Source organism: Equus quagga, chromosome 21 (assembly GCF_021613505.1).
Source record: "Equus quagga isolate Etosha38 chromosome 21, UCLA_HA_Equagga_1.0, whole genome shotgun sequence".
NCBI classification, from domain to species: Eukaryota; Metazoa; Chordata; class Mammalia; order Perissodactyla; family Equidae; genus Equus; species Equus quagga.
This window is the reverse complement of record NC_060287.1, coordinates 3,933,570-3,947,531: the sequence shown is the minus strand read 5'-3', so window position 1 is coordinate 3,947,531 and position 13,962 is coordinate 3,933,570. Positions and strand designations below refer to the sequence as shown.

Below are 13,962 nucleotides of genomic sequence, written 5' to 3'. Positions count from 1 at the left end.
TGGTGGCCATTATCTCCTGATGTTGCTGGCGGTGCTCCCATTTGTCAGCAAAATATTCTTCTAGCTCGCCTCCTTCTGTTGCTAGGTTGTGACTAGGAGAAGCCAGGCCTGCATTACCTTTTACTATTGGTTGGGGAGCCACTGTGTTACTCTTCAGGTCCTGGTGTCCCTAACCAGTCCTCCTTACTCTTTCTACCTTCTAGAGTAATTCTTTAGCTGCATCTTGTTTAATTTCAGGCTTTGTAGCTGTAGTTAGTGGGGTGTATAATGATCTTTAAACTTTAGCTGTTTTTTTCCAAAAGGAGCATAAGTCATCAAGATAGTAAGAGTCCTCCTGTGAAAACAAATGTTCTGTGATAGAAAAGGTGGTTTGAACCAAAGAATATTAAAATATTTAACAGACAATACAGCAGAGACACAAGCCAATCAGAGAAAATTTCAGCATCCAGGACTTTGCAGGTGCTCTGCAGTTGAATGTCAGCTCTGGTTTAAATGAAGTTCAACAGGTGTCTCTACTGCAGAGAGCTTTTAATATGCTAATATTCGCTGTTGGTCTCTTAGAAGGAAGACAGCAGCCACAGTTTTCCCAAATTTATCCATCCATAGAAGTGAACCCTTTTGTTTATAGTTTTTCTTGGCACTAGCATTCCATGAAAGATGTGGAGGAAAGCTGTTCTTATCACCATCAACGTCTACATCATCCAGAGTATTATATGAGATGCAATCATTTAATTAAAAAGTTATTTCTGAGAACATTAAGGAGCTCCTAATTCTACTTTGACTTTTAAAAAATCTGATAAAATATTTCACTATATTTAAATTGTCCTTTAAATTGTTTCAGGAAATAAGAATTAGACGTGTGCCCAAAGAAAATGTTTATTGTGCTAAAAATATATAAACTAACAGTACTGACTTTTCTAATGTTGTTATTGCATTTTCAATATTTTCTCTTCCCAGCTTTAAGGGACAATAGGATTGAGCTGGTTCGGGCTTCCTGGCATGAATTGAGTATCAGCGTCAGTGATGTGTCTCTCTCCGATGAAGGACAGTACACCTGTTCTTTATTTACAATGCCTGTCAAAACTTCCAAGGCCTATCTCACTGTTCTAGGTAAGTGCAAGGGGCTAACACTGTGTAGTCACAAGCCAGAGAGATGCCTTCTGCTATAGCAACGTGATTCAGTAACACATATGCATTTTGAGAATCCTATTAATAGATGTAATTTAATCCCTTCTCTGCTACATTATGACAAGAGGCATTCAAAAATCACTTAGTCATCTTCTGCATTTTATAAACAGACAAAGGGAAGTATAAAGATTTGTATGACTTCCCAAGAGCACACAACCATTTTGTTCCTTAGCCAGCAATAGACACCAGATTTCTTGTTTTTCAACTGAATCCTTTTGTATCAAATCATCTGTAGATTGTGTATAGGGTGATCCTTTTACAAAGTGATAGCATAACGAGCATAAAGAATTCAGTGTGTCTATAGAGTACTCCTCCATTTTATCATAGTAGTCACCTGATGGGGGTCTTCTCTACTCTCTTACAGCTTTCAAATATGACCTTTGTGTATTTCAGCGCATTTAAATGACGCTGACATTTCTTCGTGTCTTCTCACCTTTTGATTTTGTAATTTTCTAGATTCCTAAATGAAGTACATAATATCACTTGTGCAGGCAGTTTGTAGCTTCTTTGTGCTTTTATTCTCTAAATATTGGGCCATTTTCTGCAAGGTTAAAGTGACACAAAAAAGCAATATATTTATAGAGATTCCAAGGAAATAAAGTTGCAGCTCAGAGCTCTCTGGGATTCCACAGACGTCACGGGCCCAATCAGCTGAAATTGCTGCATTTCATTGAAACACACCTGTGTACAGAACAAGTTACAGGAATTTAAAGATTGATTTTTTTTGCCCCTAGCCTGCCTTCCTTTTTTGATAGATAAAGGCATAACATTGCATTGAGAAGAACGGATGCATGCTGTTCTTTTGGGTGGGAATATTAAAGTTAATCCAGCTAGTGAATTGGTTTTGCACATAAGATATGAAATATGTTTCTTTGCAAGTCCCACAGGGCCTATTTTATAAAAATCTTCACAAGCTTGCCGTTAAGGATGAAATATACCCACTAAAAATGAAGTATTTCAGGATAACAATTGCCTAAGGTTAATGTATTGTTCTGTAGAGAGCCACCTTGAGAGTACAAGAATAGATAACTGGCTAATTTTAGTTTATTAAATGATGGTGTGGCATAGATTTTCTTTTTTACAAAAAGGACACTATAAAGGTGAATAGAAAAAAAAAATTAGCCAGCTAATCAGAGTATGTTGATCTGTTGTTTTTTTCCTGGCTATTCTTGTTATTTTAAGTTTTATTTCTTTTATTGATGCTTTTCAACATTCTCATATTTTATTCTTTTCAAACTGAATTAAATAGTACAATAACAAAGCTTTCAGTCTGCCTTTATTATTGAATAATTTTAGAAGAAATTTTAATAAACTCTACCATGACAACAGAATATTTTTGCCCAAGAAATATGTAATGTTCTATTATTTAAATTACCCATATTCTATCTCTACATATTACTAATCTGCTTATTTATTGTATGATTTGGACTAGAAAGGATAATCAGTGGTTAGCATTAAAAATAATACGTACCGTGTTCCACAAAACTACAATTTCGTTTCTAAAACAAATGACAAGAGACATTCTCTACTTTAGAAGAATCAGAAAAGTAAGTGTAGTTGCAATTATTGATGACTCTGTTATTCCAAAATGCATTTCCTTGAATAAAGTACACAGAAGATAATATCGTTTTAATCTTTAGGAATTATGACATCAGGAATGAAAGGTGCTATTTTAGTTAAATCACAGTTTGCTAAAGAATAAAGAAATGTACTTTTGCATTTTTCCCCCCAATGCAAACAATTTACCTTCTTAAATCTCTATACCAGTAAATCTTAAGATATACTGAATGGTTATTTTTAAGACTTACAAGGGTATTTTTGCAGATAAAATTTAATTTAAAAAACTACTTTGAACTAAATGCATTTTAAATGCCCTCTGGAATACATATATTTAATATATTATATAAATATGTATACACACATATGTATAGATACATATATATATATATATATATCGTATGGATATATATATCTATACCTACCTATATATTTTCATATGTTTTAAGCAGTTTATTTTATGATATAGCAGTTTGTTATTCTTGGTTGAAGTTACTGTCAGTTAACCACCCAGTTCAGCTTGGTTTGTGAAAGTCGTAGTCACAGGAACAAATCAGCCCTGGAGATGGATGTCCACGTCATTCGTTTGCTTAACTTTCAGGTGTTCCGGAGAAGCCTCAGATCAGCGGATTCTCCTCCCCAGTGATGGAGGGGGACTTGATGCAGCTGACCTGCAAAACGTCTGGTAGTAAACCTGCCGCTGATATCAGATGGTTCAAGAACGACAAGGAGATTAAAGGTAAGAATGAGGAAAGGCAGTCAAATCAAAATGAATATGCTGAAATTAGCATAAAGGGTCAGATACAGGGCATTTTACGTTTGCTTTCTCAAATCATACGCTTTATGATCAAGTGTAATTTGAACCAGATTTGCCCATTTTTTTTAAATTAGGTAATTTTCCAAGGTGTATTCATATAATCTCTGTGTGGCCCGTTCCCTCTTATGTAAAACAGGTCTAAAAACAATATATACCTCATGAGAAAGTTGGAGGAATAAACGAGTTAACATATAAAAAACACACAGATTCATGCTTTACAATCGTAAGACTACATGTTAGATGTTATTGTTTCAGAATTCATCTATAGTATGTAGATTATAGACAGAGAAACTCCGTGAATTATTTCTTCAACTTGTTGGTTTCTGGAATTACAAAGTTCCGGGAATAAAATTGGCTAAACATCAATAAATTTGATTCCTAGTAGCTCTCATAGGGGGCAAAAAATATGCTTCTCTCTATTTCGTATATTTAAATGTAAACACACACACTCTCACACATATTTTTAGAGGGAAATGAGTTTATAGGGGAGGTGGTTAGTAAGCTTATTAGTAGGGTTTTTTTTTACCCCACGTACCTGATGTCACATGTACATTAAAATCCAAGTATAAGAATTATTTCTGATGATTGTTACCAATGTCTCCCCTGTGCATGGGAGGATGTATTATTCTCAAGGGAAGTTTCTACAAGATACATTTATGCACACCATTCTGATTATTTTAACTTGTAATTCTAATATTTCATATCGGAATAACAATAATTCTTACTAGTGGGCATTCAGGCTCAACAGATAAGATTCCCTATATTACTGAAAAAATATAACTTTATACAATTATTCTCTCTCTTTTCTATTTTAGTTACTCTCTCTGTATGTTTTTTCCCAAAATAGAGACTTGTCTATAATTTATTCCTAATCACTAAGGTTTTGTTTCAGAAATTCTAATAAATACATTTTATTGGACAAAATGTGGAGAAATACAAGCCCCCAAGTCACAAGTTAGACACTTTGCTAGGGTCAGTTAAACTTTCAGGGTACCGTGAAACTTGCTTGTACACTCTGCCAGGGCTTGGGACGTCCATTCAACTCTGTCTTCAGGATGTGTTTGTTTTGGCGTGTCTGGACTTGCTTACATCTTCCGTACTTGGACCCCCTACACAGCTTCCAGAGCTATCTTACTACAGCAAGGGTCTGATCTGGCTACTTTTTCTACTTAAGTGTTCCTGATGGAAAGACCTAAACTGCAGGATAAGTTTAAAATCCCATTTCCTTAGCCTCTAAGAATGCTCCAGACAGGGAATCCTTACACAACACATGTGTCCTTCTGTGTGAAGGGCTTGGTTTATTCTAGAATGCTCTTAAAAACTCTCCTTCAATTGAATTGTTTTATTACTTATATGTATCGCTTCCTTAATTCTGACATGAGTAGTTATTTAGTTGTTTGGTTTATCTGTTCCTCTCAATTTCTCAGCACTTTATTTGTGTCTCAAGTGTTTGTCTCCTATATCCTCGGAGAGTTCAGAGACTAACATACTAGATGCTTCATTAATATCGATTGACTGTTTTTAACATCACAGCCTTCTGAGAAGCCTATAATGTACTCATATTTTTATGAAATCTCTTAATTTTGGACAAATTTGGCTTCTGCTCTGAAGGCCAAACAGATTTGATCATATAAGGTCTGGAAGAGACTTTGGTTTATATGTAAAAACAGGAAAAGTTTGATCTTATAAACATCATTCTTTAAAATCATCTGAATCAAGACTAGAACGAAAGTCACGACCAAACAGCATCCAGAATCGGTGAATGATTCCATGCTGCATCTGGAAGTGGAGAAGTATCCTTTTTCCCTATGTTCTCCAGTGTATGGCCGCTGATGGAGCATTTATTATCCCTGCACTTGCTTTCATCTATATAGCTATTTATTTGTTTATAACTCTTCTTTTGCATGGTGGCTTAGTTTGTCTTCACAACCAGATGGTGAACGTCCTGAGTGGTGTATACTTTATTGTATAAGTGTATATGCAAATATGTGGAGTGCAGTACTCTGCACAGAGTGAACATTCATTCTTGTTGCTGTCCTCGGGGTGTGCCAAATGCAAGTTCACTCTCAAATCCCTCAGCAAACACTCCTCACTGAAAGGAGGGCTCCATACTTAACTTCCACTATTTTGTCTTTTCGGAGATCAAAATTTAACTTCCTATAACCATTTAACTATTTTTACTATAATATCACTTGCCACTTTTTAAAAAGACAATCTCTAATGTAAAGCAGCAGGAAAAGATGGGCTAATTGAGTCCAATCCAATTCCATTGAATAAAAAATTGTTAAAATGCCTCCCAATTATAATGCATTCTATGGTGCATGAGCAAAGATCCCAATGAAGAGAACAAGAGCCTCGACCTGGAGATGTTTAAGATGCCTTTGGAGAGATAAAACAAGTTATGGAGAATATTTTCTTATAAAGAGGAATGTATGACATGATATAAATCCCAAAGCAGCTATTACAGTCAAGGGAAAAGATTATTTTCATGTATCTTAACTAAGCATTGGCCAGTTCAGCATATCGACACTGTATTAGGTTTCAGAGTCTATATGATGGACGTATAGACCTTCAAAGTGACTTCTGATTCCAGGAAGAATCATTTTTCTGTACAAATATTTGGTTTTTCTCCCTAATTGTCTAACATATGAGTTTAATTTCCAAGTTTCTGGGTGACAGTTGTTTGAAAGTCATAGTTGATCTCATTTTATTGGCTAGGACATTTCGATATTAGGTTACACAGCGGTGGTTCTCAGACTTTGGCAGGAATCATTATCATTTAAAGGACCTGTTAAATCTCAGATTATAGGGCCCTGACCTCAGATTTCCTGGTTGAATAAGTCTGGCGTGGAACCTGAGAACATGCATGTTTAACATTGTGTGAAATATCTGAGCAATGCTGATGCTCCGTCTGGACACCACACTGGTATAGAGAACAGAAAGTTGAGGAGCATCAGCAACTTTCATAAAAGTCTTGCTTCTGTCTCTGAACTTCAGTTTTCTCATTTACTAAATGAGGATTAGAATAGTCTCAAAGTGCTGTTGCAAGGATGTTGGTATGAGCCAATGTGTATGAAGTGTTTTTGCAGTACAAGGAATAACTATGTATTTTAAGTGTTATTGTAGTTATTACTATTTTCACCAAACCATGACTGATGAGTTGTAACAACCCCTGAAGTAGTCCTAGAAATATAAACAAATAACTGGAATCATTTCTTCAAGGTATTCACAATTGGGGTATGAACATATAAACATAAGACAACAGGCGTGGTGATAGATTTTTGCACTGACTAAAGTTTTGGTATAAAAGAGAAAGCAGGGGCAGCCCTGCTTTGTGGGAGAGGTGAAGCCTTAACAGTTTGTTGATGAATGTAGGTGCTCAATAAATATCTGTTAAATGAATAAATGGATCTTAAACAGTGAATGGAATTCCTCATGTGAGTTGTAAGTAAAAGTAGAACAGGCTACAGAAGGGAACTTTGTGTATCTATGCAGACTAGAAGAGTGTGATTGTTTAACTATGAAACCTTGTGTGTGTTATAGACATGAAACAGAAACAGGAAGGCAGGGCCAAGAAAGTCATGGAAAGCTTTTATTCCAGATTCAAGGGCTTGGAATTTATTCTGTAAGCAGTGGTGAGACCTTATTTTTTTTTAATGTAAACTTGAAGAGGTAGAATGAAGCAATCATAATTTTCATCTAACTCTATCCCTCCCCCTAAGAGTCTGGCTGCGAAATCCCTTTGGTGCCTCTTGGCAGCTCTGTGTCCAAAACCACAGGTGGTTTCAGTGGAGCTTTTAATCTTTTAGGTAGCAAGGAAGTCGGCACATCTGCCATTTAGCATGTGTAACAAAGATGCACATTGCCCTCCTAAATCTATCAGCTCCCTGAGAATTTGTACTGATATAAACTTTCCATTCTATGTGTAAATTTGGAAATTTGTAGTTTGAACATTTACTATCATAAAATCTTAAGATTTTCCTTTCCAGCTAACTAGCTTTTACATTAATGTTTTAGGCAGAATTCTATGATAACCCCCTGTGACCCACATCCTGGTATAATCCCTTCCTCCTGATGTAGGAGGGACTTGTGAATAGGATGTTATATTACTGCCTCGAACATGTTACCTTATATGGCAAAAGGGATTTTGCAGGTATAATTATGCGTCCCTTTTGGGTTCATCAAAGGGAGATTATCAAGGCAGGCCTGACATAATGAGACGTGGTTTTTATAAAAGAATACACAATCAGAGAGACATTCTCCTCCTGGCCCGGAAGAGGGCAAACAGCTATCTTGTGGACTATGTGTGGGAACCATGTGGCAAAGAAGTGTGAGTGACCTGTAGAAGCTGAAAGCAGTTCCTGAGTGACAGCTCATGAGAAAATGGAGACCTTGGACATACAGCCTCAAGGAAATGAATTTGCCAACAAGCAGTGAGCTTGAAGGGGTTCCTAAAACTTAAAAGAAGCTCTGAAAGTATTAAACTCTTTTTAGGCGACTGAACCAGAACAAAGCTTAAGATTACTTATAGAAATATGTGAATATTCAGCACCCAAAAGGAAAAATGCACAACATCTGGAATCCAATCACAAACTGCTACGTATTCAAAGAAGCAGGAAAATGCCACCTAAAAGGAGACTAACCCATTGATCTATCAAAACTCACCTACAAATAATATAGCCGAGAGAAATAAAAGATAAGGCATTGAAAATATAAAGTAACTCAAAATACATTCAAAACTGAAAACGAAATTTATGGAAATGATTCTTTGTGATCTTGGGTTAGGCCAAAATATCTTATACATAATATCAAAGAACAATTTATAAGAGTAAGAAAAATGATAATAAAATCAAACAGTTGGACTTCATGAAGTTGGACAACCACTTTGGATAATAGTTTGGAAATGTCTTTAAAAATTAAACATGTGTCTACCATCTGATGCAGCCATTCTGCTCTGAGGCATTTACCCAAGAGAAACGAAATCACATATACATACAAAGACTTACAAATGTTCACAGCAGCTTTACTTAGTGTAGCAATATTTAAGTGCATTGATAATTTTCTTCCACTTCCATTGGTAATAGGAATTAACAGACATAGATTATTTTACTGAGATTTTTCTACACTATAAATGAGATGTGGAACATAAAATTCTAAGAGCATCCTGTGTCTGCTATATTATTGACTAGCTTGAATTCTAAATGCTGTGTTTCTTGAAAGTAGTCATTACATGAAGTCTTTATCTTCCAAGGGAGTGGCCAGTCTTTCTTTTCCTTTTCCTTTTTCTCTTCAATCACTAACTCTTTAAAGTGTTTGTTATTTGTATATCTCCTAAGTTGAAACCAAACATGAAATTAGCCATTTTTATTTATCTTTTGTATGAGTTTTAATGAGATATAATTAATATAGTAGCAAATTCACCTAAAGTGTAGAATTCAATGGTTTTTGGTAAATTCACAGAGTTATGTAACTCTTACCACAATCAGTTTTACATTTTATCGTCCTAAGGAAACTTCATACCTATTAGCATTCACTCCCCATGTCCCCTCAGTCTCCATCTCGCCAGCTCTAGGCAACCATTAATCTACTTTCTATCTCTATAAATTTGCCCATTGGGGACACTACATATAAGTGAAAGTATACCATACACGGTCTTTTGTGACTAACTTCTTAGCATAAAGTGTTCAAGGTTCATCTGTGTTATAGCATATATCAGTACTTTATTATTTTTCATTGCTGAATAACGTTCCATTACATGCATATACTGTATATTGTTTACCCATTCATCAGTTGATGAACTTTTGGGTTCTTCTACTTTTGGCTAGTATGAATAACTCTGCTATGAAAATTTAGGTGTGAGATTTTGTGTAGAATTATGCTTTCATTTCTCTTAGGTATGCTGGGTCATATGTTTTTTGCTTCATGTACTTTGGGTACTCTGTTTTAGATGTATATATATTACCATTTGTTAAATTTTATTAAATAATTGTTTCTTCATTTGCTATATGCTGTAGGCACAATTTTCAGAGACCTTAAATATCTGTGCGTGTGTGTGTGTTTACATAATTTTCACCAGTTTGTTGTTTAGCAGGAGAGAGAATCAGCAGAGTTCTTTATGCTGATGTTCCAGAAGTTGCCCTTGGATTTTTTTTGTATTCATGTATTTTCACAATATTGACTCATAAATTATTCAAATTTATTATCTTTCAAGTATCTTCCTTTATTTATTCTTACAAATTCTTTTCTGTCTCATTTCCTGCTCTTTTGCTCATAGAAGAAACTTGTATTTCCTTTCTTGACTAATTTATATTCAAAATTTCTTTATTTTTTGCCTCATAGGAGATAAAACTACCTCACGATTTCCCTTTTTGGTAATGATAGGTGATTTTTAATTATGTCCTTCCTCTTTTCTTTATGAACTTTATAGGAAAAGATCATGTATACATTTTTAAAAAGATTTAATAATTTGGTATATTTTTAACTTAGTTTTTCTCCCTTAATGAGATGGCCAATATCTTTTCTTCTTGTTTTTTATCTGCAGTTAAACATATCTGAAGTCCCATCTTTAGAAAGTCCTGGCACATGGAGCTCTGGCCTCATTGGGCTGCACTGAGGATTACTGTGCCTATAGAAAATAGTGAAGGGGATGAACAAAAGACAAATACAGGGTAAACATGTAGCTGAGTACAAGAAAAAAGTGACAATCCACAGAAATCAAGAAGTGTAGAAAAAATATAAAACAATAGACCACATCAGAAAAAAAATATTTATTTATGTTTAGTGTGTCTAATTCCCAATCTTTGGTCATCTCTCTCTAGTTTTGTACTCTTCCAAAGCAGAAACTACTCGTTCATTCAGAGCTTAGACTAATGACATCTTCAGTTTTTCAGAAGAGTGGTGAAAAAACAATTTAAAAATAAATCCACTACACAGAAAAACAATGGCATACTGACAACTGCACCAAATTACACATATTAACATGGAAGTAGCCTATTTATTAGAAGGAAACAAATGCTTTACCTGACTGAAAATGGCCCTTATTTTAATTAAGTCAAATCACTCATTAACCATCTATGATGTTCTAGACACTGTCCTAGATATGGGGATGAAAACTATACAGAAGTACAAAAATTAACTGCCTGGAGAGAAAAGAAAGAAGTGAGAGATAAGAAGGGAAAAGAGGAATGGAAGAGAAAAAATAGGAAGAAACAAAGTTAAAATTTCCAATTATTCTTTATTTTATGAATACATGAATTATATAGAACCTTGTGAATGTCCTGTGGATAACTGGAATTTAAAAATGATATTTTTCTCAGAAAACAAGACAACCTATTGAAAAATAATCAACAAAACTGTGGTAGTATATGGTATAGAAAAATGTTATATCATATTCAGGAAGCTAATTTCTCAACTCAGATGTTTTACTGATGCAAATGATTCATTTTCACAATAGGTAGTTGAGGGCATGTTGATTTTTCTTACATGTACTGAATGCTACAGGACTCCATAAAATAGTTTGATGACTAGAAAATTGTATCATCATAGATGTTTCAAAGGAAACACACTTGCCTACTGCTTATAGAGTTTCCTCAAATAGGTATTTCTATTTTCTTTCTTAATAGAGTTTACTTTAATCGATAAGTTCTTTTTTTTTTTAACTTTCTGCCATCTTTTGAGCCTGCAATAAAACAGCTTTTTCGATAGAAGATAGAAGAAATCTTTCAGCCTCCAATAGAAGAAAGGACGTTATAGTCTACAGAAATATAGTGACCACCCTGAGGCATCAGGCTTAGAGTCAGGAAATATTTTTCAATCAGATGGTGTAATTTTTTTTATTCAGCCAAGGAAAAGTAGTGCACAGAATATAAAATCTTGTCTTTGGAGAGGTTACAAGTGAAACTTGACTCTTCACGTCCAGACTTTTGGATATCGGCACTGAGGCTCAGTCAACCTACCCTCAAGCAAAAGGAGGTTATTTTAAGGTTTTCCTGACAATTGCCAATTGAAAGGAGCATGAGGGAACCTAGTTATAACCATACAGGTTATTCCTGGGATGCAGCGTTCACTTGATGGCCTGGTTTCATTGTGACGCAGCTTCTTTCTCTTTCCAACTGCAACCAGCTAACTGCTTCTTCCTCTATTTTCACACCTTTTCTCCACCTCATGAATCATGCTGTCTCTCATCACGTTGGTTAAATCATGGCTTTCCTAGAACCAGCCATGGGATGTGAGTGTGTGTGTGCCTACACATGTGTGCTCAAGTGTGTGTTTTTACATCTGTTTCTTTGAGTTCTTCAAGTTCTTTAATTCACATTACGAAGTATGATAGAAAATCTGAGACAAGCTAGTTAATTACATAGGTGCTGTTTGGGGATAAAGGTTCTATCTTGCCTCCCTGGAGATTAGGCACCATGGGGTCAGGTACCTCTTCAAGTTTAATCACACCTGGCTGATGTCACATGCTACAGAACATGGCAATTTATGGGCAAAGAATGTCTGCAAAAGAAATACAAAGCAGGAGGATTTACTATGAAAAGTCAAACTTAGTTATTGCAGACACTTCGAATTCAAATTCATCAAGTACAGATTACAAACATTTTCACATTTAGATAGAACTTCTAGATTTCAGGACTGCAATTCTCTTAAGTATAAAATATTAAGGAGTCCCTAATATATTAAAATATTAATAATTTTAATATATTAAAATATTAAGGAGTCCCTAATAACATGTGGTCTGGAGTTAGATTTGCAAAAGGCTGCTCTTTCCTCCCCTCTCTACCTCTTTTTGGGGTTTTGTATTTATGAATAATTGGTAGAGTGTAAACCAAGCCCAAAGTGTCCAAGATAAATTTCACAAATTGTGCAGGATATACCTTTACAGCTCATGAACAAGTGTAAGACAGAAAGAGGAAGACATTGTTGAAACCGACAAATGCTGCCTTTGAGCACATTATAGTAGTGGAGGAAAAATGATAAGTAATATTCATGTTGCTGCAGATTACTCAAAGAAAGTGATAGTAAAATAAAGAACATGTTCCTGAAGACAAGCTATTCTCTCTCTTGGACTATTACAATTATTAACTAATATCCTGAGTAACCATTTTTCTCCAAAATAGTCTATTTCCCATACTCCTTTCCAAAGAGATATCTGATGGGGTGAGGATCAGAGAGAAGAGCCTCTGTTGTTAATACTTAAACTGTTATTCTCTTTGTTAACTTGAACATACCAATAGTCCTTTAAAAATATTTAAAGAATATGTTTACGTATCTGTCTACCTCACCAGACTGAGATTTCTTTCCTCATTTAACTTTTTACATGCAGAATCTGGCATGGTGTCCAACACATGGTAAGAGCTCAAAGTTTTCACATATAGGATGAATGAGTCACTTGAGTTGAAGTGGTCTCAGACTTTAACTTAATTTTTAAAGGCAGTGACTCTCTTCCTCATGGGATGTTCTCCTGGACTGGGCAACCCAGTTCTTCGTATTCTTCTAAGGTGCAGAAAACTAAGAATAGAATTAATCTATCACTTGAGTGAAAGAGATCTAAGACTTTACCTCAATAATTTTCAGAGGAGATGACTACTCCTTACTTATTGTTTTCCTGGTCTGGGTAATATTGGTCTTAGTGTTCTTCTAAGCTATTAAATCTTAGATATTCAAATGTTGTGTCTGAGCCATCAACCAGAAATTGAACTGGATCCAATGTTACTGAGGCACAGTGACTCTTATAACTCATTTTGTTCTAGAAGGATTTGTATAAGTACAAAAATCACTGATTAACATAAAAGGTAATGTTATTGAATGTGGGACAGCAGCCAAATTAGTGTAAAAAAAAGATGAAACCTAAAGTGAGATTAGTAAGCAAATTTTTTTATAAACCCTTTCACATTTGTCAATGGTAGATCACAAACTTTTATTAGGACTTTTAAGCTAGTAAAAAGAGAGAGACAAGATCAGTTAATTATCATGTCCACAAGACAGTTGTACACAAGAGGTCTAATATTTCTTGGTACTGAGAGTCAGAGAGAGAGAGTTCCTCTCTGTGCCCACATGTTTTAGACAAATGTGTATGTATTGAATTGAGTTGGCGGTGGGGTATATCAAGATTCATGCAGCAGCTTCTTTGAAGGCAGACCCGTGGGATAACACTTAAGAGAAAACTTTTTGATAAAAAGTATAACATTCTGCTTGTCTGAATAAATTGAAAAAGAGATTTTAGAATATTTAGATAAATGAAGTACTTCTTCAATCCTCCATAAATATTATTGTGCTCATCTGAGCTTTTGAAATCTATTAAGCAGAACTGAATTTCAATAAAATTCCTCTCTAAGTTAAACAGCTATTCTGTGGTGCCAGTTAATGGTGGTGCCATAGCTTGAAACCCCAGGAGTGTGACT

The 13,962-nt window shown here is 35.0% G+C and overlaps 1 protein-coding gene across 1 annotated transcript in view; it reads left to right on the top strand.

Annotated features, from left to right (window-relative positions):
* The window catches only part of CADM2 (cell adhesion molecule 2), a 228,445-nt gene that overhangs the window by 73,740 nt on the left and 140,743 nt on the right, over nt 1–13,962 (top strand). Inside the window, exons 3-4 of the mRNA XM_046648286.1 lie at nt 958–1,110; nt 3,347–3,484. Of these exons, the coding sequence (XP_046504242.1) occupies nt 958–1,110; nt 3,347–3,484 (291 nt within the window). The remainder of the gene's footprint in view (nt 1–957; nt 1,111–3,346; nt 3,485–13,962) is intronic.